This window comes from Gloeophyllum trabeum (genome assembly GCF_000344685.1).
Source record: "Gloeophyllum trabeum ATCC 11539 unplaced genomic scaffold GLOTRscaffold_00006, whole genome shotgun sequence".
Lineage (NCBI taxonomy): Eukaryota > Fungi > Basidiomycota > Agaricomycetes > Gloeophyllales > Gloeophyllaceae > Gloeophyllum > Gloeophyllum trabeum.
The window spans coordinates 1257824-1281891 of NW_006920415.1; the positions used below are offsets into that span (position 1 = coordinate 1257824).

The following is a 24068-nucleotide window of genomic DNA, read 5'->3' on the forward strand; positions in this document are numbered from 1 at the left end:
GAGAATGAGATATGGTATCATGAAATAGTCCCTTGTGATCCAACACTCTGTCTCCGTTGCAGCTTCTCTTCGAGGTCTCGACAATCCGACAGCAGCTGAATAACCACCGACCGCGGACACGCTCTGCGAATGAAGTGCTCCTGGAAAACCGTAAGATTAGTAGGACTCTAAGTCGAGAAACCAATACGTACTTGCAGGAGTTCCTCGGCAGTTGGTCGAATGGAATTAGGTCGGGAGCATAAATCAAGGAAATCGTGGAAAGACTCCGAATACACGTCAGGCCGGCGTAGCATGGGCCATTGCTCAGGAAAATCGAGAGGATTTTGTATGTCTGAGAATGGTGGCTCTCCCTCTGCCATTTCCCACACTGTCGCACCCAAGGACCATACGTCCACATTGAGCGCATTGTATGAACCCCTTGAACCGGCTTCAACATAATGAATCGAGAAGCAAGTATAGCGAACGTACTTTCGAACTTCTGGAGCCTGCCAGTAAGCCACACCTACCACGTCGCAGCACATGGGTTCCTCCAGCGATACCTTCACAGCGGTCGAGAAGTCCGCTGTACAGAATTTAGCATTGCGGCTAAGAAGAGAATGGGAGTATAACTAACCAATCTTCAAAACTCCCTCTGCGTTCAGGAGCATATTATCGGACCTGAGATCCCGGTGGGCAATATGCAAACTCTGTAGATATTGCAAGCCCGACAAAACCTATGGCACGAAGACAGCGAGACGATGAGCGAAGTCCGGCGAGGTTAATCGATACTCACATCACTGGCAAACCTGGCCATAACTTCCTCCGTGATGGTTATGCCGTCCTCGTTGAGGGCAATGACATCGGCCAAGCTTCGGTCCATGAGTTCCATGCGTATCCAGAGCGAGTCCTCCTGGAGATCGACATAGAGATGCTCGAAAGGCAAGACATTCTCATGCCGGACTCCCTTCATCAGCGTGAGCTCCCTCTGCAAGTCAGTTAACTTCGGTGTACCCGATGGCAGGATTGGGATCTGCTTGATGGCGACAAAGACGTCCGGAGACGAAGCCTTAACTCGGGCGGAGAAAACGGAGCCGCTCTCTCCCTCCGCGATCTCCTGGAGACCATCGTAGAGATCCGTCGGCTCCACGTCGTCGATGAATTCCTCCAGCGGTCGGACGACCTGGTATAGCCACCCAGGATATCGCTGGGCCGGCGTCAGTGGCGATCTTGAAGAGGAAGACGAGGATACAGATGACGGTGGATTAAGCGCCTCATCCGCATCCCCTTCCGAAGGACCCATGCCGATCCCGTTGATAACTATCGAAGGTCTCCTAACGATATCCCCGGAGTCATCGCGAGAAATAGCGCCCTTCACATTATCAAATGCAGATCTCGCGGGAGAAGGTTGCGGAGAGCAGCCAGGCGAGGGATCCATGTATGCCAATCCAGGACTCTTCAGTGGCTTCTCCACTTCGACCGTACCATCCAGTCGAAGCGGCCGCGGGCTCAGCTCCGTCTCGAACGTGTCCTCCGTCATGCTCGAGCTCGTTCCTGATCCACTCGAGTTCGAATTCGAGGGGGTGGAGGACCGAGTGCTCTGCGGCGACCCAGGCTGAGCAGCTTCGTACCTCATCGTCTGTACAGATTCCCGGTTCGTCACCGAGCCAACTGGAGACCTAGGACTCCAGGAAGGCGAGGGTAAAGCACTGAATGGCGAGAGCGCATCGCCAGAAGCACTCGTGACGCCGCTGCTAACGTCGATTGTCAGAGTTTGTGCCTCCGGCTCCCGTGCTCGTGAACTACTACGACTCTGCGGTTGCCTGAGAACTTCAGCTACAGCCCTGGTGGCCAACGCGCCTCGTATAATGGTCGCATTCGTTACGGTGACGGTAGACCGATTGCTGGCATCCGACATACTAGAATCTCTGTTCTCCCTGCCGCGAACGTCAGCGGACAGACTGAGGTCCTCTATATGCTGCTCGTCCGACGCCGCTTCCTCGTCGACATCTACGTACTCGCTCTTCGGCAGAATAGCAGAGTCAGGGACAGGATGAGGGCTCCGGGGAGGAACAGTCAAACAAGGCGATGTTGGTGATCGGGGAGATTTGGTGGAGGACAGCGGAGAGTTCACCATGCCCATGATTTCGTCAAAGAGAGGGGTTGTGGCGATCGAGGAAGTATGGTCTATCTCCGACGTGGGCTTGACGACGATGGACGGAGGCAGGTGCATGGACTTCCGAGACCCCTTCCGCTCATGCGTAGACCTGGGGGAGAGAGGTGAATGCGGCGACAGCGAAGACGGCTGCAGAAAAGAGGATGATGCAAACGCAGAACTCGACTTAGAGGCCATGAAGGAAGAACTGGGCGACGACCCTTCAGCTTGACTTGATGCCGAAGGAAGCGCAGAGAATAATGACTCCGTCCAGCTCGAGAGATCGCCCAGCGAATCTTCACTTAACGATAGTCGTGGAGGCACAATCGATGATCGTTTCACAGGAGAACCCAGTGGCGATGCCGACAGGAAGCCGTTGCTCGTCTCGCCTCCAACGTACTCACCCTCATTCTCTTTCCTCGACGGTCTCAGCGTCTGCCGACGGTCATCATCGTCAGAGACGAAAGACGGCGCATTGGGCGAAGGCAAAGCTGCTGGAAGCGTTGCTACTTCTACATCTGCGTCCGTATCAGTCTGGCTATGGTGGCCCAAAGGCGATGGATGCGGGGGCGAGGCGTAAGCAGGCGGTGGTGATCCAGGCTCTGCGTTCGTTATGCGATACGTCCTCTGCGGAGGCGTCATGGGGTGGCCCTTCTCCGAAGGTGTCGAGTACGAAAAGCTAGACTGGACAGAGGGGGAGTCCGTCCGCTGAGCGGGCGGCATACCTATGATGGTCGCGCGATTATTGTCGCCGCCATCTTCGTCTTCGTCGTCCCGAGCACTACTACTAACAGACGGTCGGCGAGGCATAGTCACGTACTGTGCATCAGAAGGGGAATCCGATACGTCCGTTTGGCGCGATGCGTTCGAGAATTTCCGGGATTGTGGCGGTCGCCTGACCGACGCATTTGATGGAGAATACGACCGCTGGGACATCGATGCAGTCGAGTATTGTCGGGGAAGGGAACTCGTTCGAGGGTGGGGATGCGTCAGTACTCCAGCAGCCTGGGATGCAGGAGTCTGAGGACGAGACAAGGATAAACTGTGAAGGGAGGGTGAGCTGGGCGAGACAGCACGGCGGGCTCGGATACTGGCAATCTCCTCCTCCGTAAACCCGGCGGCCTGCAGGGACGACGACCATGAAGGGGGGAGTCCTTTCATCCTACATTTACCAATCAGTACATTACCTGGGCTCGATGAATCCTAAACATACGTCTCATCTACATGAACGTGATGCTAATAATACGCGTTAATCACCACTCGCAGCAGGGGATCACGGGGAACACGCACCTGAAAGTTCCATGGCATACTTATCCCATCGTCCGACGAGTCCGTCTGCGGCTGTTGCTGCTGCTGTTCCATCTCGTCCAGCCGCAAGCTCATCATCGACTTGTTCGCCTTGAGAGCGTACGGCTTCCTACCAAACGATCCGAGCTTCATGGAGAAACCCTTCTTGAAGCCCGTATTCTCGGTAGATGGGGAAGCAGAGCTGGTCGACGCGGTCGCCGTACCGCTCGAACCGGGTGAATCACTCCGAGGCAGACCATAGCTGGTGTATTGCGGGGTAGGGGGCAGCGAAAAAGAATCAGGCGACAAAGAGTGACTGAGCGACGCGAGCGAGCGGTTGTTGTTGAGGTAGTATGGGTCCTTTGGCGGGGGCGGGGGCGGCTTCGACGCAGAGCTGCTGCCAGACGAGGCGAACTTGAACACCTTGAGCGTCGAAAAGCGCGAGCTCTGCTTGGTCGATTGGGTCATAATTACAATATCACGGAGTGTGTCGGTCGGGTCTAGCGATGATGGACAGTCCAGAGCATGAGAACGACACGAGAAACTGCCAGAGTGCGTCGGCGTCGTCTCGTACAGCCCTGGCGGTACTTGCACTGGCGGCGGCGGTGTGTGCGACCGTGCCCAACAATGTCTTACTTCTTGGAACCGGGGCAACTCACGGCATTTGCCGTCGCCTACTTGCGAGACTGAACGTTTCATCTTGGCGAGTCCGCCAACGATGATGGATAATAGTATACATATGAGACGACAGTACAAGGTGAAGTGCAAGATATGGCTGCAAAAGAACTGCAGAAACAGGGTCCCTTCCAGCGCGAGGAATGACAATATACAGATGATTTACAACCTGGCTGCTGGAGACGGTCGATCGTGCTGAAGGATGTGAATGATCGCAGCTGCGAGCTCCTGTGGCTTCTCCTGCGGAACCTAGGAATGATAATCAGTCCAGTGTCAAATATCTGTACATTGACCAGTATGGCGTTATAAACGTACGTGGTGGCCCGTGTCGTTGACCGTCGAGATAGACGCCAGCTGCGAGCGATGGGCTTCGACACATTTCTGTAGCACCTCGTGGACAGGCTTCGGCCTGCCAAATCGCAGAGTCACTTAGTCAACGCGGGGAGAGCGAACTGCCATACTTGCCACATATCATGCCTACTACCAAAAATTACGTGAACACGCATTTTAGGTAGGAGGGGCTCTATCATTTCCGACGCGTTGAACGCGTCGTCAGTAGCCTTCCACGTCGCCATCACCTGCTCAGTCGAGGTCTTCAGAGCGATACGTGTTTGACCATCGACATTGACAGAACGGAAGTGCGTCCCCTAACAGATATCCCAACGGTAAATTGCAAACAAGTCTTATCCGGAAGACAGGTCCTTACCGCCATGACTCGTACAACGTCTGGATGGAACGTTTTGTACGGTTTACGAGTCACCAGATACTTCATGGCTTCGTCCACCGAGCCCCATGTGCGGGACTTGCGTTTCCCTATGAAGGTAGTCGCCATCTCGAACATTGGCTTTACAGAGCGGTCCAGCCATGGTGGCTCGACAAGCATCAGTGTTTTGAACAGCTGATGGTCGCTATTGGCCGTCGCGCATGCTATGCTACCCATGGTATGTCAAGTTAGGCCGTAGCGAAAGAGTTAGTGTGTCCCTACAGCGCAGCTGTTCCCCCGCTATGTCCCACTGCGACAAGAGTGGACTTCTCCAGGGGATCCAAAAGTCCTGTAGACAGAAACAAGGTGATGGCCTTGCCGTACTCATGAAGAGTGACTGGTGCATCCATGGGCTTGTCAACTAGAAGCCCCTACCGTGAGTGAAAGCCTACACTGTTCCGCATATTTCTCTTTCAACACATCTTCGTTGAGGACGCACGCCTCCCCATGATTCGGACAATCCACAGCCCATACCGACCTTATCTTCACCCCACTTCCCTTGGTATCCAGACGGTAAAGTTCCTTAACCATCGGGATCCACAACTCCGTGGCTTGAGAATGTCAACATGAGAACGCAAGAAATACAGGCATCACGTACTCATCCCAATACCAGCTGCGAGCAATATAGTCATTGCAGAAGGGTCAGAGGAAGCGACTGAATTGGCCGGGTCTGTGTATTTCTTCGCGACCACCTGCAGGGGAAAGCCTGAAAGACGGTGGTCCAGGATATAGCGCACCATAGTCAGGGGCTGTAGGAGCTCTGCGACGACCGACATGATAGGGATAGGGCGCAGCTAGTCACGGTCGCACTCGACGGGCAGCGATAGGTCAGAAGCACAGAGAGAGGCGCAATTGGACCTGGTACGAGCACAAGTGCACCGTCCGCCGTGCTTCTGATCCGAGTAGGCCTAACGGCAGTCCCAATACCGGAGTCTCGATGAAATCGAGGTGACGAGCAGACGTGCGCCCACATCGAAGCGCATCGGTACTTCAACTACTTGCAGACTTGCAGTCGAAGCCACAGCCGGTGACTGACTAGCCGAGAGCGTGCTGGGCCTTCAACTTCACGTTCTATACGAAGTTTTACGAACTACCAAGTCACACAGCCGGCTCGCTATATAATCACATCCATACTGACCTTCGATACTGAGAGATTCATAAGTAATTGTGGCAAGGTTGCCTTGTCGTTTGATATTATCGTTACGGGAGAGAAGAAGTCCAAAAGATGCTGATTCCGAATCTCAGTACATATGCGGTAAATGGGAAACCAAATCCGAAGCAGGTATGAAGGTATACTGATATGGCGATATAAACAGGGCGAACCGATCTCCAATCCTAAGGTATCCGAGGTAGGACAGGGTTCATGACTTCGGTGGAATGGCTGGTACAGGCGGTATCTGCAGGCTGCTGACGCTGGCGTTGCCCATCTGCCGCGGGCGTTGCACCTTGCGTTGCTGAGTTTCTTGCGAGCGTTTCTCCTGCTCTGCTTGCATCTGCGTCATGATCTGCAGTTGCTGGGAGATAAAGTCGTGCGTTCCGGGCCTAAGAATAACCGATCAGAGCACATCCCCGCGGAGATATCAATCATACCTCATCCGAAGGATTCGCAAGATAGTCTCCCCGTTGGTGACCTCTTTCTCTTGTTGCTTTTCCCTCTTCCTGTCCTTGATCGTACCGAGGTTGCGTTGGGAATATACACTCTTTGCGCGCTTCTTCACCGAGGGCGAAGCCTTCAAACTTTGTTGCATCATCCGCACGCATTCCTCCATCAGCGCGTCACTAACAAACGGACTTCAGCAATATAGATTGGAAGCAAGGCGGCCGGACGTACGTGTGCCAGTCATAATAGAGTCGAATGGACAGAATGTCGCGATACTTCTGATTCTGGAGCGACTCCATAGGTACAGGGCCTTCTCCACCAGCATAGAAGTAATCCCGTAGGAACTACGCAGGCTCGTCAGATCCCTATGAACTGTTACGACTGGCTGGACCCTGACCTTCAACCACTTGAAGACGACATCCACCTCCTTATCACTCAGAGGCTTCATCTCACTCGGCACATCCGACAACGGAGGAATAAGCAGCCCCTCGACGACGTTGAGAATCTCCTTCCAGACGCGTGTCATGACCATCTGCTTCGCGTCATCACTGAGATAGGTATTGAATGTCTGCAAGTTCGCATCGAAGTAATCGAACAGCGGAGACAGGGCTTGCTCCAGCTCCACATCGGTCAACTGATCAGGCCTAACGCGGGGCTTTTCTCCGTCTGGCAACGGTATCTGGACCTCACTGGACGAGGCACCGAGAGCCGACCTGTACAACGCCGTAACGTTGCCAAGGGCCTTGTTGTAGTCCAGACTGTACGACCCTGATTTGAGCAGTGTCTTTAAAGTCGTCCTTGACAGGCATTGCTCGATAAAAGGAGCCATCTAGAAGGCGTCAGAAAAGACGAGGCGCAAGGTATGTGGACATGCCATACCTTGTCGATAAATATGCGGACCATGTCGCCCTCCGCTCGCTTCAGCGACCGGAATGCACGACCAAAGTAGAACAGAATGTCATCCTTCTCACCCTCCATGCTGATACGGAGCAAGATGCGACCTTGACTGTCCAAGTCCAGCCAAAGATCGTGGGTTAAAAAGTCCCCAAAGCGCCTAGGGTCCAGGCAGATGTAAGCTCTCCCGACGGTGTCATGCTTTCCTACAAGCGCACGATCCCGCACGCTGATCATCAACCACAACGGTTTATCCACAGAGATATCGAATGTCTCGTCCCCTACAATGGCAATGTAAAGATTGCAAGATGGCGGGATTACCTGGACTCACATCGTGGATTTAAGCTCTCGTAGATAGTCCGTGTCTTCGCCAGTCGATTCCCGGCTTCGTCACTGAGCGTCACGAACGTGTCAAGCTTCGAGGAAGGACTGCTATCCAGAGGTACGAGTCCTTCTGCGATAGCGATCTTGACGCTGAATAGGAACCGCGGACGTTCCTGCTTCTCTGGTACCGGAGGTGCCGATTCCAAGATCTCAGCCATCTTGTCCGCCTGGAGCTGGTTATACATGTTGTCCAATAACTTGCGAGCGGCCTCCACGTTATTGAGCTTCACGCAGGACTCGGGCTGGAAATTGAAGGGTTCCACTTTCTTCTCGCCTTGTGCCAACTGCTTCGCTTTCTCGAGCCATGCAGATGACTTTTGGGGTTGTAAGAAGTCGGCTGGGCGGGGGAACATCTCGGCCATGAACAATTCCTCCACGCTTCGGCAGTACTGCTCTACAGCTTTGCTGATAGTCTGCAAGAGAGGATCAATGTTTCGCATTCGACTAGATAACCACATACCGTCACTCACCTTGGCCAGACTAGTAGCAAACCGTGCTTCCTGATATTCATCTGACCATTCCAGGTCTTGGAGGAATTGTATAGGACTGCGTAGGGAGTCGAAGAGATCGACGATGGATGAACTGTGACCTGATGCATCCTCTGCTTGGAACTTATGAGATGTTAGTATCGGAATGCCGCGAGGACGTGGGCCATTTCAACAAACCTTGTCCGCTGCAATTGCCTATACGTTCTTCAATATCGGTTGAACGACAATCGAAAGCAGAAAGGACTCACGTTCTGCACCCATTGTGCTGTCTTACTGTCCGTATTCACCAACCATTGTCGGACGTACGGTTCGAAGAAGCCGCCTAGATCGAACTCAGTCTGCGCGCTAGAGGGCCATCTCAGGAAATGTACGGCTAGCCGTAGAGACTGAACACACTTAGGACAGAATGCCTTGTACATGCCGAGCAGTGTTTTCGTGCGCCGATAAAGGGCAAAGATATCCTCAATTGGAACGTCGGGCGTTGGCCCGTTCATGGAATCCTCAAATAAACGTTTCCGGGATTTTTCCAAATCTTCCAGGAAGAGAGGAATTTGGACTTCCACTACCAAGGATACGATGTCCACTTGTCTACAAGGAAGTTCAGGCCTGAGGATAACCAACAGAGACGGACACCTTACCCGAGAATTGGTTCTGGGAATCGTTTATCCAGAGTCTTGGCCGTCTTCTCTATCTCATCTGTCATGAGTAAAAGCGGGAGCGCACGATTAACACCAGGCTGAGCCTCAAGCTCCTTCATCTTCTCATCATACGAGTACGCAGAGACCTGCCGCACACGCTCCTGGACATCCGCAAAGCGCGCCGACACGTCATTCTCAAACCGTTCGAGAAGGCCGCTTCCATGCACGTGCTCCAATATCGACAGATACGAGGATATATCAGAGGGCTTCAGATTCGGTATTGCATCCATAGCGTGATATAGGTTGGATATGAAGACGCCAAAGAGACTGCTGTAGACTGAAGCAAGGTAATCGACCTGGACCAGCATCAATACCAGGGCAACACAGAGGGGGAGGGTTACGTACGTCTGCTGTTGGCCATTTATCGAGGTCGATTTCCTGCATGACTTTGCTTATCGTCTGTAATGCCTCTGGTATACACTCGAGAGGCACGTCATTACGTTCATACAGTGACCGCACAACATCCAAGAAACAGGCAGCGCGATACGGTTGTCCAATGCGCCACCGCAAAGCGCACTCATTAAGCAGTTCAATGTGGGGGGCTGTAAGGATTCCGAGGGACACTTCATCGTCGTCTTTCACATCGTCGCTGAGCATTGCCTCCAGGTCAGCTCCGATACAATATTCCAATAAACGCTTGTAGTATTTCTTCGGGTTCGGGGGGATGTAAGTGAAATTGTGTCCAACCTGGACTTCATCATCCCCTTCGAGCTCCTCGAAAATACCGTCGGATCGGCCAATGACGGAACGTCGACTGCTGATCGATCCATGTCGTGAGCTGACCCCGGACGGCTCCACAGCACGCACAGAATAGATAGACCCGGGCCTTGCGCCTGCAGTAGACGGAAGGGCATCGGCAGGCGTCGACTTAGCTAGTTCTGGGTTGAATTGGACCATTACTACCATCAATTGTGAGAGGTGGGAAGTTTCGAGGTGACGCCAATATTGCCATGCGGCTTCGCTGTCGAAGTCTTCTCGACGACCGGGGAATGGTGCCCCGGCATTGATATTCTTGAGACAGGTCTGAAGTCCTTTTATTACAAAGCCCTAGGTTCAGTCAGATCGCTGCACATACCTTCAGATCCGTCAGGGCTGCCTGGAAATAGGTGAAATTAGACACGCTGAGAGTGATCAGAACAGGCGTACCTTCTCTGTGCAGAACTGTCGCAGCTTGTCGATTTCCTGCTGTAGGGCCGACTCTGGAATCTTGAATAAGGCTGCAACAGTCCGCACCAGAGCCATATCGCCCACGTGACCGCTGACTGTAGGAGATTGAAGAGAATCCCGGTCTCTTGAGGTCGCGGAAGCAGAGTCATAACCAGAATCGCTGGAAGTTTGAGAGGGTGCGAGCTTCGCCGTGTACATATCCAGGCGTGATATTAGCTCGGGGGAGACATGGCTGATATTCCGCAGGCATTCGCGCAACAGCCGAACGAAAAGCGCAATCTGGTTATTCAGCTCCAGTTTCCAGCCATCATTCGCGAGAGTAGGCTCCTTCTTGAGAATGTTAGTCGCGTTAGTTGCAAACATGAGGATAAGCTCTTCGATCTTGCGATTCTCCTTCATCTGCCTGCGGAACGTATCGACCTTGAACTGACCGTAGAAGACGGCCATAGTCCGCCGAACCAACTGGTCTGAATAACTTCACTGCTGTCTCAGCTTTTTACCCAAGGCGCAGAAGCTTGTGACAGAACGAGAACGTACGCCGCATCCTTTCCCATTGCAATGTCCTGCAGCCGCTGCTCCAACACCTTCAGCAGCCTCTCGGGAAACTTCACACTCTTAGGGCCATCTCGCATATCCTTGAACAAGTCGCCGATCGAGAAGATGGAACTCGATAGCGCGCCAGACAACCGAGACGAATAGTCCCTATCCTTCGCCTCTCGTGTATCTGCATTACTTGACGCTTCTACCGCCTTCGGCTGAATTAAGTAGGCTAGGAGACTGAACACCAGAGATCAAAGAACCTATACGCGTCCCAATTGGATGTCACTCACGCTACACGAAGAGTATAACTGCAGCTCCGCCATGTTAACGATTGGAGCACACAAGCATATCGGAACACGCACTCCAGTAGATCCTCATCTGTCACCCGATGCTTTGATATGCGTCTTTCATGTCCGTATCCTTCAGCAAGACTCCCAGCGTAACTCCGGCGAGACATTATACTTCAAGCTTGTTCCAAGGGGATTCTTTCAGGGGGGTCGCCACGACTTTGGCGGACAAGGTATCTGAACAGAACTCCGACGGGTATAATGACAGCCAACGGAATAGGCGGCAGGAATTGCTTTGAAGAGCGGAGCACTGCTCAGCAGGGGAATCGTACAGGTCGTCGCCGTCGGCCTGAGGTAGCCTTTCGATATTTCGAGGCAGTACTGCGTCAGTCCAAGCAGCGATAAACAACACCTTGCTTACAGCCTCCAACCTTCCGCAACCTTCAGCTCTGCCAGTATATATAGAAGGGATGACAGGGCGACTTCAATAGGGATGGAACAAGGAGGACACCGCGGCTATGGGCTCAGTGCACCAGGATATGATGTGAGAGAGCGGAAAATCAGGACGGTACGCGTTTCAATTTCCAGCCTTCCTCTGTGCTTTGCGGTCTCCGTAGGCTGGCCTTGGTGAATCCCACTACGAATGAGGACATCGAAGTCATGTCCTGCTTATTTACTGGTAGTACGCGCCCTTTGACGAGTGAAGTCGTTCAGCGCACGCCATTCCCCTTTCCGAACCAGCACGAGAGCAGCAAGCAATATATTATGCCATTATACATTGTATGTCTATAGTTCATCATGTCCAGAATCCGAAGGGCGTGGAGGCGTCTCGGACGCGCTGGACGCAGTCGAAGCCGAAGTGGTCCCCTCTGTACCTGAAGCCGAGCTCGAACTCGTCGTCTTCTTCTTCAGCGGAACCTTCCTCCTCACAAGCCTCTGCAGATGGTCTTCCAGCTTCTTCGCCCTTGCTCTCAACTCAGACGACTCCACCGCCGGGTCCTCGTTCATCTTCACCGTCTTCTGCTTCTCCACCTTCTCGTTCAGCCACTTCTCGTGTTCCTTCAGCGCGTTCTCGAGCTCCTCGAGCTCTTCCCTGGTGTACTTTGATGGGGGACCGCCCTTCTCTTCTGCAGTCAGGTTCTGCTTCGCGTCGGTGAGGAAGAGCCGTGTGCTCCAGTTCCACATTTGGCTGTTATTGAGCGCGCGGGGGAACTCTTCGATCTCCTTATAACGGTGCACTATAGGCCGTTCCAGGGCCCTGTCATCCAGGGTGTCAGCGCAGGCTTCAGCACGGCCAGTGTATCTCCAGACTCACTCTAATTCGTTCCGCTTGCCAATGAGTTGACTTGTCTCAGCCTCATCAGCCTTTTCCTGCAACCATGCGAACGCATCCCGGAGCTTCTGCTCCAACGCCCTCCTTTCCGACTCCTGCGAGCACTTGACGAACGGCGAGTTCTCGTTGTCCCTGTCTTCAAGGAGGTCGCGGAGGCGGTACAAGTAACTCTCGAGCATGTTGCGAGCTTCCTCCTTGCGCTGCTTCGCCTTTTCGTCGTAATCTACTTCCGCCAGCCTTTACAAGCCTGTCTCAGCAACGCCTTCATTGAATATAGGAAGGTACACACCTATCACGAGCCTTCCGCTTCTCGGCAGCAGACATCGGCGCAAGGGACGGGAACCTCGGCTTGACCTTTAACTCTATTGTCTGTGGTCCTGTCCGTTTAGGCTTCTCTGACTGAGAGGCAGGCTCAGACGACTCGGACGAAGTCCCTGCTGGCTCTGCATCACCAGTGCTCGCTGTCCCATCGGCGTTCAGAGGTACTTGCTCGGATGAGGCCCCACCACCAAACAACCCTTTCAATTTGCCTAAGATGGAGTTAGGCGAATAGAACATGTAGCATTGCAGCCAGTGACATACCAGTGATCGAATCATCCTTGACCTCTCCGTACGCGACCGCCTCCGGGATAGACACGAAACCCGACTCCGACAGGGCAGCAGTTACTTTCACAACAGGGTCTATCGCGCCCATCTCAGTCAAGTTGTGAATGGCCTCTGAGATGCCGGTAATATCCACATCGAGCAGCTCCGTCGGGAAACCACTAGCAAATACACATTTCAGTACAGCCTTCCGACCTAGGTAGTAAAATCTCGTACGTAGCGGGAACCCGTTTATACTCCAGCCTCAACGTGAGGTCCTCCTTTCGCTTGAAAGTAAGCGTCTTCCTGGTGCCGAGTTTCGAGCCGCCCGGGAAGACCAAGGTGTGGATAGTGCGGGGCTTTGCGATGGCAGACTTGGCTTCCGCCGTGTACGAAATTTGAACGTCATAAGGACTGATATCCGAGACCCTGATGTCCTTGGTCTTGAATTGTCTGCTCAGACTTGCTCCATGAAGAGCAGCACCAAGGACCGTCGCCTCGTCCGCATTGACGTTCCATGCCAGCATACTCCTATGAAGTAGGTAAGTGCATGCGCAATGTGGACACAGCGGATGGGTACTCACTCGCCTACAGCCGCCTTCACAGCGTTCTGTAACATGGGTACTCTTGAGCTTCCACCGGTCATGATGATGGACGTGATATTACTCTGAACAAACGATGTGAGGGACATTTGCAGAGTAGTCAGACAGTCGACATACCAAATCTAGCCCACTACGCTGCAATGCCTCGAAAATAGGCGCCGCAAAGTGACTGAAAAGGTCCGAGCAGGCTTCCTCGAAGGCAGCTCTCGTGAACTTCGAGCGGTAGTCAATATCAAACGCGACACTTTCGATCTGCAGGAGCGTAATCAGAGATTGCTGCAATCCTGGAAGTAGTACTGGTACCTTACCGTCGCCATCGCTTCCGCATTCGCGCTCAGGACGGTCTTGACGCGCTGAGCCTCTTTCCATAGCTTAGCCATGCCCCGCTTATCCCCGGTGATGTCTCTCTGGTGCTTCCTCTGGAAGTCAGCGACCATCATGTCCCGTAACCGGCGGTCCAGTTCAGTTCCACCAGTCAACCTGTCGTAGCCGACACCGAGCACCGTGATCTGCGTGGCGTCTTTCGTTGTTGACAACTTTGAATCACTAGCTGCGGTACCAAACGAGACGACAGTAGCACGGATGGAGGATGCGCCAGCATCATATATGATGTGGTGTTCCGGTGTGGGGAACGTACGAGTCATCGCGTAGTTGACAGCCGTGGCCGTGCCATCGTTGATGAGAGCAATAGTCCGAAGCCCAGCAATTTCAATCGCGTCCACCACGGCGTCCTTCTCGAACTGGGTGTAGAAGGGAGGGACGGTTACGACCACGTCCTGCACTTTCTCTCCCGCAGCAGCCTCTGCGAGCTCCTTGACGTAGGCAAATTGCATCGCAATCAGCTCTTCCGCGCTCCATTCCGTGCCATCTGGCCGCCGGACGCCAGCGGTTCCTCTGGTTGTTTTGACCACGTCTGCCGTGGATATGCTCGTGTAGTAGGCAACAGAGTTCGAGTCGAATGGTACGCCCTGAAGATATTTCAAGGAAGAGAAAGAGTCGGATGGGAACCGTGCCGCCTTACGGTATAGGAATTGAGCCTAAGCAACAAGCGAGGATACAGAGGAACGTACAAGGTTGAATGCGTCAGAGCCAAACAACCGGTCGTCCCTTTTCCACCCCACGGAGGCCTGAATCTTGCGCTTCGAGTCCTTGTTCAGTAGGACATCAAACGGTAAGCCGGGCTTCATTAGCGAGGCCTTAATCCATTCCGTTCCATAGTCGATCGCAAGTACCGATGCGAGTGCTTTACTGGAAACAAAGGCGAAGATGACCACAGCGGAGAGCAGAATTCGATGTAGACAGATCATTTTGTTACCGCACCCAAGTCTTACAGCATCTAGAGGTCCCGAGACAGAGAGAGCAGCCCACAGTTCTCTGGAAAGTTACACGTCGTCGATCACGTGGTCTAATGAGTCCACGTGTCATAATGAGACGTTACTCTCGTCACTTGCGTCACGCCTCCGAAGTCACCGGCAGCAGCTTGCGCTCTGAAGTCCATGTCTCCTTGCTATCCGATGCAAATGGCGGTTGACTCTCCCGGCAAAGCGCCAGAATGGCATGATATCTTGCACGCAGCGTGTTAGCAGAACTTTATTACTGGATTCTTTACCCATTTGTCCTGGGCCAAGCGTTCAAAATCCCAAGAGAACCCTGCAGCGGTACACTATGCATGAGGCAGGACTCCCATATGGGACGCTAAACCGGCACTTCCCCACTCACGGGCGATACCTCCGGCTCTAAGACAATCTTCTGGCCTGCGCTGAAGCTTAGTCGAAGGCGAAGGTAACCACACAGACAGCCATCAGCGCGTCACTCTGCGGACGGTGCGGCTGCATGTGATCGCAGAGCAATGATGGGCTGATCGCATGGCCTGCCCTCGGTTCTCTCTTGAAACCCAACCCCCCCGTAAATCGCAGTGGAGCTTCTCCGGATACATCATGCACGAGCGGAAGGAAGCGCTCGCCGCACACCACGCTACCATCATGCATCGCCCCGGCTCGGTGGTATATACACGTCCACATCCCACCGGGGGCAGAAATTCTTCACCTTTGATTCACCTTCTTCGGTCCTGCTGGGCTGGCTGACATCGTCCACGACGTTCCTTACCCAGCAGTAACCTGCAACCCTCTTTATCCTTTTATTCCGCTTTTGCCAGCATGAGGAATCCCAGGTCAACGTATTCCTACCCGCCCGAGGGCGCACGCCGAAGGCAAGTCCGACGACAACACTATCGCTCTCCTACAGGTCACTCATAAATACCTTCCCACAGAGTTGTCCACGACTATGTTGAGATTGACGACAATGCAAGCGGCACGTCCCCGCTCTTGGAATCTAACGTGAGTCTATCATTCCGGAAGAAGCGGTGCAATGATTGACTTCAGATCTTAGCCCCACTTTGATGTCTTCAACGAAAGGTGAATTCGCTTGGCACCGCCTCGGTGCTCAGCGCTCATGCATGAGCTCATAAATATCAGACCCAGATCTCGTCAATCAAACGGCTGGAAGAGGAGATTCTCGATCTTCCGCAAGATAACTTCCCTCACCACCGAGTCTGCCGGGATCAAGCTGCCCTTGTGGTTCCCGTGAATATATCCATCGAGCATACGAGCACCATGATACATCACCATTCCCCTTCCCGACCACGAGCCTTGTATCACCTGTATCCTCAGCGTGTACTTCGCATACTTTCACGAACATTTGACGATCCAATTCTATGCTGTTATTACACTTTCCTTTCTCACATTGTACTAGTAAGAATACAGGATTGCTTTCTTTTACACTATTATTCTCTTCTCACTCGCGCCCGCCACCGAGGTAAGGAAATGTCTGTATTTACTGGCCGGCGTCCTTGGCGGCGATGTACTTCACAAGGTCGACGACGCGGCGGGAGTAGCCCCACTCGTTATCGTACCAAGCGATCAGCTTGACGAAATTCTTGTTGAGGGGAATACCCGCGGAGGCGTCGAAGATCGAGGAGGCGTTGTAGCCAATGAAGTCGGTGGACACGACGCTGTCCTCGGTGTAGTCGAGGATGCCCTTCAGGGGACCAGCAGCGGCCTTCTTGACGGCGTCCTTGATCTCGTCATAGGAAGCAGGCTTCTCGAGACGGACGACAAGGTCAACGACGGAAACGTCGAGGGTGGGGACACGGAAGGCGAGACCGCTGTATTGGGCGATAAGCAAGAATATGGGAAATGCTTGAAACAACGTAAACGCACGTAAGCTTGCCGTTCAACTCGGGAATGACCTTGCCGACAGCCTTAGCGGCACCGGTCGAAGAGGGGATGATGTTGTTGGTGTTGGAACGACCACCACGCCAGTCCTTGTGGGACGGACCATCGACGGTCTTCTGGGTGGCGGTGGTGGCGTGGACAGTGGTCATCAGACCCTCAACGATACCGAAGTTGTCGTTAATAACCTTGGCAAGGGGCGCAAGGCAGTTGGTCGTGCAGGAGGCATTGGAGACCTTCGCAGACGGAAGTGAGCTCGCGTCATCGAGGCAGGCGCACGAAGATACTTACGACAGTGTACTTGGGGTCGTACTTGTCTAAGTTGACACCCACGACGAACATAGGCGCATCAGCAGAGGGCGCGGTGATGACGACCTTCTTGGCACCACCCTTCAAGTGGACGGAAGCCCTGGCGATAGAATGTCATTATATGCACATTGGACTGTCTCAGGTCTGAACTCACTTCTCAGTCGTGGTGAAGACACCAGTGGACTCGATGACATAGTCGGCACCGACACCACCCCAGTTGATGTTGGCGGGATCCTTCTCGGCGAAGACGGCAATGGGCTTGCCGTTAACGACAAGCTTGCCATCCTTGGCCTCGACGGTGCCCTTGAACCGTCCGTGGACAGTATCGTACTTGAACATGTAAACCTGTGATAACAAGTTCAGCGCCTTTGCCCCGTCTTCTGGGGAGCGCATATACTCGCCATGTAGTCAAGGTCAATGAAAGGGCTGAAGACAACTCAGTATATGCGTTGCAAATAGACCGTGAGTGCACATACTCGTTCACAGCAACGACATCAACGCCGTCGACCTCGAGGGCGTTACGGAGCACGATACGGCCGATACGACCTATCGATCAGCGCATTCTTGTCAACAACATATGCCCCGCTTCTACACAGTAGCTACTCACCGAAACTATACACGAAAAGAGCATCGCAAGTAGGTGAGTATCTTTATCCCGACGCCATCTCCAGCCCTCTACATACCCGTTGATTCCAGCTTTGACCTGCCCAGCACCTCGTCGTCAGTGCCCTCTCAAGTATCCGTATCTCGCTACTCACCATCGTTGCTGAAGTTTTGGTAGTTGTCGTAGATTGTAGGGGATGTGAGGGAAGCGACGGGAGCGACGACGCGTCGGGGATGGGGTTTATATAGACCTTAGATTATCTCTGATTGGGGACGGACGGACAGTTTCCCACACTGCTCATTCGCTGCTCCGCTCGGCCTGGGCTTTCGCATCGAGCTCGAGCTCGGTCGTTACAAATTCAGCGCAAGAGTCCTGTCTTAGATCCCAAGACTGTTCTAGCTTGGCCTCAGGCCAGCCTGCGCGCACGAATCCATCGAGCTCGAGCTCTGTCTGTATCCGCTCGAGAGGTGCGTGCGGCGTTAACGTTACCGCACCACGCGCGGACATATCTGATAAAGTCGGTTATGAGTGGGTGGGTCCTCAGAAACGTCTGGAGACCTGACTCACATCTCCCTCGTCGTCTTTGTCAGTGAGAGCGAGAGGTGGGTAGCTGCGGCCACTGCCACACGCCCGGCACCCAGTAGGTGGCAAGCAATTGCGTCGATAGTCGCCATGCATCGAGTCATTTCGTCGCTCACCTCAGCCCCCATTCCATAATTTACACCATGCCGGAGACAATTCCAAACCGCGAATGTAATGCTATAGCCGGAATAATACAGAGCAGTGCTTCTACTTGATACATCGGATATTAACGAGATGCTGCCTATAGTGAAGGTCGAGCCAATAGTATCACGTCCTCGAGAGACACGTGGGTGTACAATATGTATTGGGCCGTCTGGCCATGAAGCCGAAACCCAGGTCCGAAGTCCATCGTCCAAGGAGGAGGCCGAACAGCCTGATCGCCCTAATCCTTCTCGTCAGCATGCCCGGACTCGGACGTGGGCTTCGGTGCATATCTCGGCAGCGATTCCACCGGTCTTTGCAGCAGGAAACCTGCTCGACCAAAGAGCATTCAGTTTCGTGAGTCGACGAGACTGAGGATCGCTCCACCTACCCTTCAAGGCAGCCTTCTTTTCTCCCTGTCTGCCGAACCCAAACCCAGGCCTCGTAGCCAAGACCTCCTCCGGGCTCATAGGCCGCTCAGGTTGCTTCTCGGTACTGAAGACACTGGACATGAAAGAAGCCGCCGGCGGGCTCATCAGACCAGCAACAGGCGGCGGCAGGACATCCTTGGCGCGTTCCTTCCAGGACGTAATGGACCGTCTTGTCTTGACGGAAGCACGGAAGATGAGCCCGATGGCTATGTTCAGGCACCCAAGGGCGAACAGGAAGAACGCCGAGACGAGCGAGAAGTCGTCCACGTGGTGGGAGAGAACGGCGGCGCCAATACTAAGGCAGAACATTAGGATGAGGATGAAAGATACAGGCAAGGAGAAGTGGCATAACACATACAGGCATTGAATGACGCCCAGGGCTCCGACGCCGAAGTTGCTGCCCAGGACCGGGAACCACTTGTCAAAGGCCTTCATGGGCCAGCCGATTTCCGAAAGGATCAGGATGATGACTTGGAATATGATGAGCAGGCGGTTGAGGACCGCCCAGAATTCGCCTGCGGGCTGGTTGGGGACTGTGCTCCCTCTGAGAAAGGTTGTCAGAGATCACTCGAGCTACGAGGGATTGGTCGACCTACTCGACGTAATCGCAATCGACCATGTCTGACGTCTCGGTGGCATTCCCCGCCTTCTTGGCAGCCATGAACGCGTTCGCGGCTTCGACGTCGTTGACCAAGGTGAAGATACTGCTCGAGAAAACTAGCAGCAGAGCAATGATGCTCAGGGCTCTGACAATATTCAGGCCAATGAATATATCTAGAGGCAGCAAGGATATTAGAATGCGGCCAGGCCAGGCGAGTAGGTGGCACTCACATGCTCGTGGCGGCAACATATCGTTCGTATCTCAAGGTGGAGTAGACGATACAAGCAAAGCAAAGCAAGAGACAGAGTACAGCAACGCAGAACTCAAGTGCTCAAAGAAATGAAGGATCGTTAACCCAGCAAGTGTCCCAGCACCAGCTGAACGGGCTTTCGTGAAAGGCTTAAGAGAAAGGAAGCCTTGGAGGCTGAGGCAAACTCGCCCGCGATAGTAGCAGTAGTGAAGAGTGGAGGTGGATGAATACCGCGGAACGTGCAAACTCCACATTTATGAGGGCCAACGCGCCAACGTAAGATGCCACTGTGGCCATTGTTTTGCTTGCGGCGCCGGCGTAGTCAGGGGACAGTGTGTACACGGTGGCATTGTGTATTGGAACAAAGACAACAATGCTTCCGTACAGAGGCGGAGTGGCTATTTGTGCCACTTCGGGAAGGAGGGCGGCCTTTGCCGCAGCCCGCCCGACGCCCGATCCCGAATCCCGCGGCCGACGCAATGCCGACCTTCGACTTTCCAGCGCTAAGTCCGGCTGCACCTTTGCAACTTCGTCTGTTCACTCGCTTTCACTGTCAGAGATGCAATCATGCAGGACACGCACATTGAAGAAAGACTAATTTCAGTTTCCGTGTCTCTAGACCCACGACAGCAGAACCGGCTATACTTAGTGCAGTACTCAATGTTAATGCTGGAGTGAACCTCCCCGGTATTCCTCGCAGGTCTACCTGACATGTAATTGTACACCATTGCTGCAGACCACAATGCGATGACCTGATTTGCTTGAGCTATACGATACATGCGATATCAGTGTCAACGCAAGGAAGAACCTGCGATAAACGCAGTGCTCGACCTCGACTGGTTTATTTTGCTGGATCCGCATCTTAACTCCCCTCCCTCCCCGTCCCTCCGCGGGCTTCCTTCACTAGTACTGAAGTGCCTTTTTCGATAGTACCGCATGCGATGATACCGGCGACAGCAGCGGACGTGAGCAGGTCGTAACTTACGTAGGTGGCGGATGACGGGGCCTGCATGGGAACCGCCCGACCGTAAGACTGGGAGGAGTCCCTAGTCCGTCGAGGATACTCGGCCGTTGACTTCACACCGCGCGTGCATTCCCTGGTATACACACATCTTATAATATATAGCTGCACGAACGAATAACGCGATCAAATACGATAGCAATAACGAAAACAGTAAACCCAATTACGATTGCACAGACAATGTATCAGAACCCCTGAAGATGTCGAATTGTTCCTTGTCGGGTCCAATGTCCCACCGTGAGCGACGTGGGTCCGTAGCCTTGTCGGCAGGTGTGGACGGCGGCGGCTCCGTGTCGGGCGAGTCCTCGAAGCGGTCTCTATCTGCTTGCGCCGTTGAAGGCGAGGCAGTCGAACCGTCATGTTGTTCAGGCGCGTCGTCGTCGTCTTCATCCATGTCCATGTCCATGGCTTCCTCTACCGTCATTGCCATCGGCCCGTCCTCATCGGCGCGGTGACCAGCGTCGCCGTTCATTGCAGATGCGGATGTAGACGCTCCGTTAGCCGATGAGGAGGAATGGGGAGGGCGCCGATGCTGTCCAGATTTCTCCAACTTCCGCATGAGCTTATGGATGTACTCCTTGGCAAATTTCTTGATCTTGACAGTCTTCTCCTCGGATAAAGAGTCCAGCTTGCCCTCCTTGTAGCTATTAGACTTCTTTTCCTTGTCCGAGATCAGCGTTGTAAGCTTGGAAGCAAATGGCGTCAGTCGACGAGTATAGCCCCAAGGAAGACTACCCGCCACGTACCCCTTTGGCATGTTTCTTGAACATGTCATAGTCCATCTGTTTCGAGTACTTAGACATGCACTTCACGACAATCGCGCCGACGAGTTTCTGCAGACGTTTCTCCTTTAGCGCCTCTTTATCCTCTTTGCTCTGCTTCTTATGAGAGTGAGACCGAGATAATGATTTTCTCCTCTCTTTCTCTTCAGCAGCAGCGGCCTGTGCGGCGGCAGCCTTGGCAGCCTCCTCTTCCGCTCGTTTATAAGCAGCAGTGGCCTCTGCAATAACAGCATCGAGCTGCTCCTTCCGCGAGATCGAAGGTTTGAATTCCGTGGATGGCGTCGGTGGAGGTTCTACTCGAAGCCCGATGAGGGGTTGTGTTGACATGGATGCCGCTTTTCGTCCGAGAGGCTTAATGTCCAACTTGATTTCAGGGATCAGGTCTTCCAGTCGGGACCTCTTCGATGGCCGCGATTCTTCCTCAGCCTCGTAGACGATGGTAGGAGAGCTCTTGTCTTCCTCATCGCCATCCTAGACAGCGTCAGAGAGGTCCAGACTGAAGCTTGGTGTTCGTCTCACCACTTTCAGGCGCTTTGGTATACGGTAGCCAACCTCCAGAGTATCCCAGTGTGCCAAGAGCTATCCCAAAGATGAGTGCCAGACTCTAGACACAACCTAAACACGCTACCTTCTGGGCCAACTCCTTGATGTCCTCATTTTGCGACGTCTCCGCACATTGCCTCACAGGCTCGTCAACCTTGGAGTCCTCCACTTTGTTGCGTTGGATCAGAGGCCATGTTGTCATGCACTCCAGGGCAACCTTAGTAATGTCTTCATCGTCCGCATAATCAGTCAAGATATTGGTCATGAGACTGAAACCACGAAGGCGCATAAGTTGTCGGAGAGCGGATTGGTCCTCGGTAATCTACGCCATCCCAACATGAGCGTCTGAAACATCCAAGAAGCACGAACTCCAGGATTCTCACCTTGACTCGATGAAGTAGCTTGAAGAGGACCTTCCGACTTTGAGTCTGCCGCATGGCCTGTATAACCTTAGGCACGTCCTTCTCCACAAGAGGCTTGAGAACGGGCTTGTGTCACGGAAGGGAAAGGATCAGTCGCATGCAAAATCAGCGTAGGGCTTGTTAACCCACCAGATAGTCCTCGTCGAGCTTCTTGCCCTTCCTTTTCTTACTACCCTTGAGGCCAAGTTTCTCAACCTCGTCGGTGATGCCCAGTGCTGGTAATGCGTTGAGAGAGGTCGCGGAAGGAGCGTAATAAAGATGTTACCATCGAGATACAAGTCATCCATGGCAGCAATGTCCGTCTGTGTCTTGCCACCTAGGAAGCCTACACAGTTGGCTTCACCACAGTAGCATGGCTGTGCTTCATGCCTGGTTGTGGGTACCTCGTTTATTATTGAGTTGGAGGGAGTGTATCCATTAGAACATACCCGTAACGGTCGACATTGTAGTTGAAGGTGATTTCCTCGTCCTTCTTTATCGCCCGCTTGGCGAAAATGCCCATACGGACCCGAGCCCCAACTGTCCATTTGGCAACGTAGCAGTTCGGGTTGCAGGAGTGATTTGCAAAGCGCCCGATGCCACCTCTTTTCGTAGCGTCGATATACTACGTACAATCCACTTAGCACGGATACACATAGATGAGATATGATCCGCACCTCGTCCTTTTGCAGCATCATGAAGTAGAAATGTCGAATACCCTGCTGGGCGTACTCCCGCATGCGCTTCATGAAAGATGGATGGCTAACGACGTCGCCAACATACTCGTAGATGAAGGCGTCCCTAGAAGAAAGCTGAGTAATTATTCAAGGCAGAGAATCGACGTTTCTACCGAGGTATATCGTCTGCCGCCCGAAGACCGAAACCCTTCTTTTCAGTCTGGACGATTTCGATAGGTGCGTACTCCTTGCGCTGAAACCTGCGGGAGGAATGAAACTGGTATCTACACAACTACTGTATATGGCTTACCGTTGGTTTTGGCAGTAAGCGCGACACCGACAGTCGTCAGGTAGACATTCAACCTGAGTCAGTCTGTTGATACAATCCGAGCCATCTCCGCAGGCGTCGCAAGCATCGTCCACACCTACTCCTACCGTAAATCCCAGAGCCGGAAACTACATCTACCCGAACTCACCATGCTCGTACTGACAGTCACACGTCATGCTCTCCAGAGCCTCCCGCGACCGCCCCAACGTATTGTACTGATAGTGGTTCTGAGGGATCTCCTCAAACGTGGATCGAGCCTCCTGTTCTGCCCGAGGCAAATGGCCGATGAGCTGAGGGCCCTTGGGCCGTGGCTTGACGTCCGAGGACATTGACACAGGGGGTGTGGCCGACGGGCGTGAATCGTCCTCGAGCTTGGGCGTCAAGGATGTCTCCTCTCGCTTCGTGGCGAGGTCGGACATGCTCGGCCCAGGGGTGGGTGTGCTCGACGGACCCTCCATCTTGACATCAACATCCTCGACTTTCGTCGTTGCCGTCATTAGAGACGGACTCCTGCTCCGCTTCTTGACAGAAGGCTGCCGTGACCTGGACATGGCTTTTGGTAAGTGTAAGCCTGTGCGACGTCGGGGGCAATCCTGTGGCTGGGGTGGCTAGAGAAAGCAGCTTGAAAATATTCGCGCAGAGCAATCCGGGGTAGACAGGTTCTATGTTCACAAATCCTTTGGTGTAATAATGATAAGTACCTGGATATCCGTGCACGGTTAGTAGACCATCGCACA

The 24068-nt window shown here is 53.5% G+C and overlaps 7 protein-coding genes across 7 annotated transcripts; all 7 read right to left on the minus strand.

Moving 5' to 3' along the window:
• Positions 1-17: 17 nt before the first annotated feature.
• GLOTRDRAFT_41592 (kinase-like protein) lies at positions 18-1279 on the minus strand (the record flags this gene model as incomplete). The annotated part of the gene is made up of 5 exons (XM_007867378.1): positions 18-140; positions 192-417; positions 469-562; positions 614-713; positions 773-1279. The coding sequence occupies 5 exons, from the start codon at positions 1277-1279 to the stop codon at positions 18-20; spliced, it is 1050 nt and encodes a 349-aa protein (XP_007865569.1).
• A 2950-nt stretch (positions 1280-4229) lies between these two features.
• On the minus strand, positions 4230-5632 carry GLOTRDRAFT_138615 (uncharacterized protein; the record flags this gene model as incomplete). The annotated part of the gene is made up of 7 exons (XM_007867695.1): positions 4230-4342; positions 4409-4502; positions 4562-4740; positions 4800-5025; positions 5079-5217; positions 5249-5407; positions 5455-5632. The coding sequence occupies 7 exons, from the start codon at positions 5630-5632 to the stop codon at positions 4256-4258; spliced, it is 1062 nt and encodes a 353-aa protein (XP_007865886.1). The 3' UTR covers positions 4230-4255.
• Positions 5633-6066: 434 nt separating this feature from the next.
• On the minus strand, positions 6067-11147 carry GLOTRDRAFT_116040 (uncharacterized protein). The gene is made up of 17 exons (XM_007867696.1): positions 10990-11147; positions 10918-10935; positions 10625-10864; positions 10067-10562; positions 9996-10016; positions 9266-9943; positions 8861-9216; positions 8619-8810; positions 8471-8567; positions 8400-8417; positions 8205-8345; positions 7682-8147; positions 7336-7631; positions 6854-7285; positions 6688-6800; positions 6447-6635; positions 6067-6398 (listed from the first exon to the last, which is right to left on the minus strand). The coding sequence occupies exons 1-17, from the start codon at positions 11082-11084 to the stop codon at positions 6218-6220; spliced, it is 4029 nt and encodes a 1342-aa protein (XP_007865887.1). The 5' UTR covers positions 11085-11147; the 3' UTR covers positions 6067-6217.
• Positions 11148-11599: 452 nt separating this feature from the next.
• GLOTRDRAFT_60664 (actin-like ATPase domain-containing protein) lies at positions 11600-14817 on the minus strand. Its single transcript, XM_007867697.1, has 9 exons — positions 14502-14817; positions 13740-14447; positions 13549-13683; positions 13414-13496; positions 13067-13360; positions 12830-13011; positions 12537-12777; positions 12230-12484; positions 11600-12172 (listed from the first exon to the last, which is right to left on the minus strand). Exons 1-9 carry the CDS (start codon positions 14736-14738, stop codon positions 11701-11703), a joined length of 2607 nt encoding a protein of 868 aa, XP_007865888.1. The 5' UTR covers positions 14739-14817; the 3' UTR covers positions 11600-11700.
• A 772-nt stretch (positions 14818-15589) lies between these two features.
• Positions 15590-17786, minus strand: GLOTRDRAFT_60667 (glyceraldehyde-3-phosphate dehydrogenase). Its single transcript, XM_007867698.1, has 11 exons — positions 17729-17786; positions 17649-17673; positions 17447-17516; positions 17372-17396; positions 17125-17315; positions 16953-17070; positions 16650-16897; positions 15906-16594; positions 15820-15845; positions 15699-15767; positions 15590-15638 (listed from the first exon to the last, which is right to left on the minus strand). Exons 1-8 carry the CDS (start codon positions 17729-17731, stop codon positions 16264-16266), a joined length of 1011 nt encoding a protein of 336 aa, XP_007865889.1. The 5' UTR covers positions 17732-17786; the 3' UTR covers positions 15590-15638; positions 15699-15767; positions 15820-15845; positions 15906-16263.
• A 553-nt stretch (positions 17787-18339) lies between these two features.
• GLOTRDRAFT_60670 (uncharacterized protein) lies at positions 18340-19780 on the minus strand. The gene is made up of 5 exons (XM_007867699.1): positions 19558-19780; positions 19325-19502; positions 19087-19272; positions 18689-19023; positions 18340-18627 (listed from the first exon to the last, which is right to left on the minus strand). The coding sequence occupies exons 1-5, from the start codon at positions 19559-19561 to the stop codon at positions 18539-18541; spliced, it is 792 nt and encodes a 263-aa protein (XP_007865890.1). The 5' UTR covers positions 19562-19780; the 3' UTR covers positions 18340-18538.
• A 983-nt stretch (positions 19781-20763) lies between these two features.
• GLOTRDRAFT_41048 (SET domain-containing protein) lies at positions 20764-23750 on the minus strand (the record flags this gene model as incomplete). Its single annotated transcript, XM_007867336.1, has 12 exons — positions 20764-21285; positions 21347-21853; positions 21902-21961; positions 22011-22247; positions 22309-22413; positions 22477-22562; positions 22613-22716; positions 22776-22951; positions 23004-23127; positions 23177-23263; positions 23314-23428; positions 23480-23750. The coding sequence occupies 12 exons, from the start codon at positions 23748-23750 to the stop codon at positions 20764-20766; spliced, it is 2394 nt and encodes a 797-aa protein (XP_007865527.1).
• Between the last annotated feature and the right edge of the window lie 318 nt (positions 23751-24068).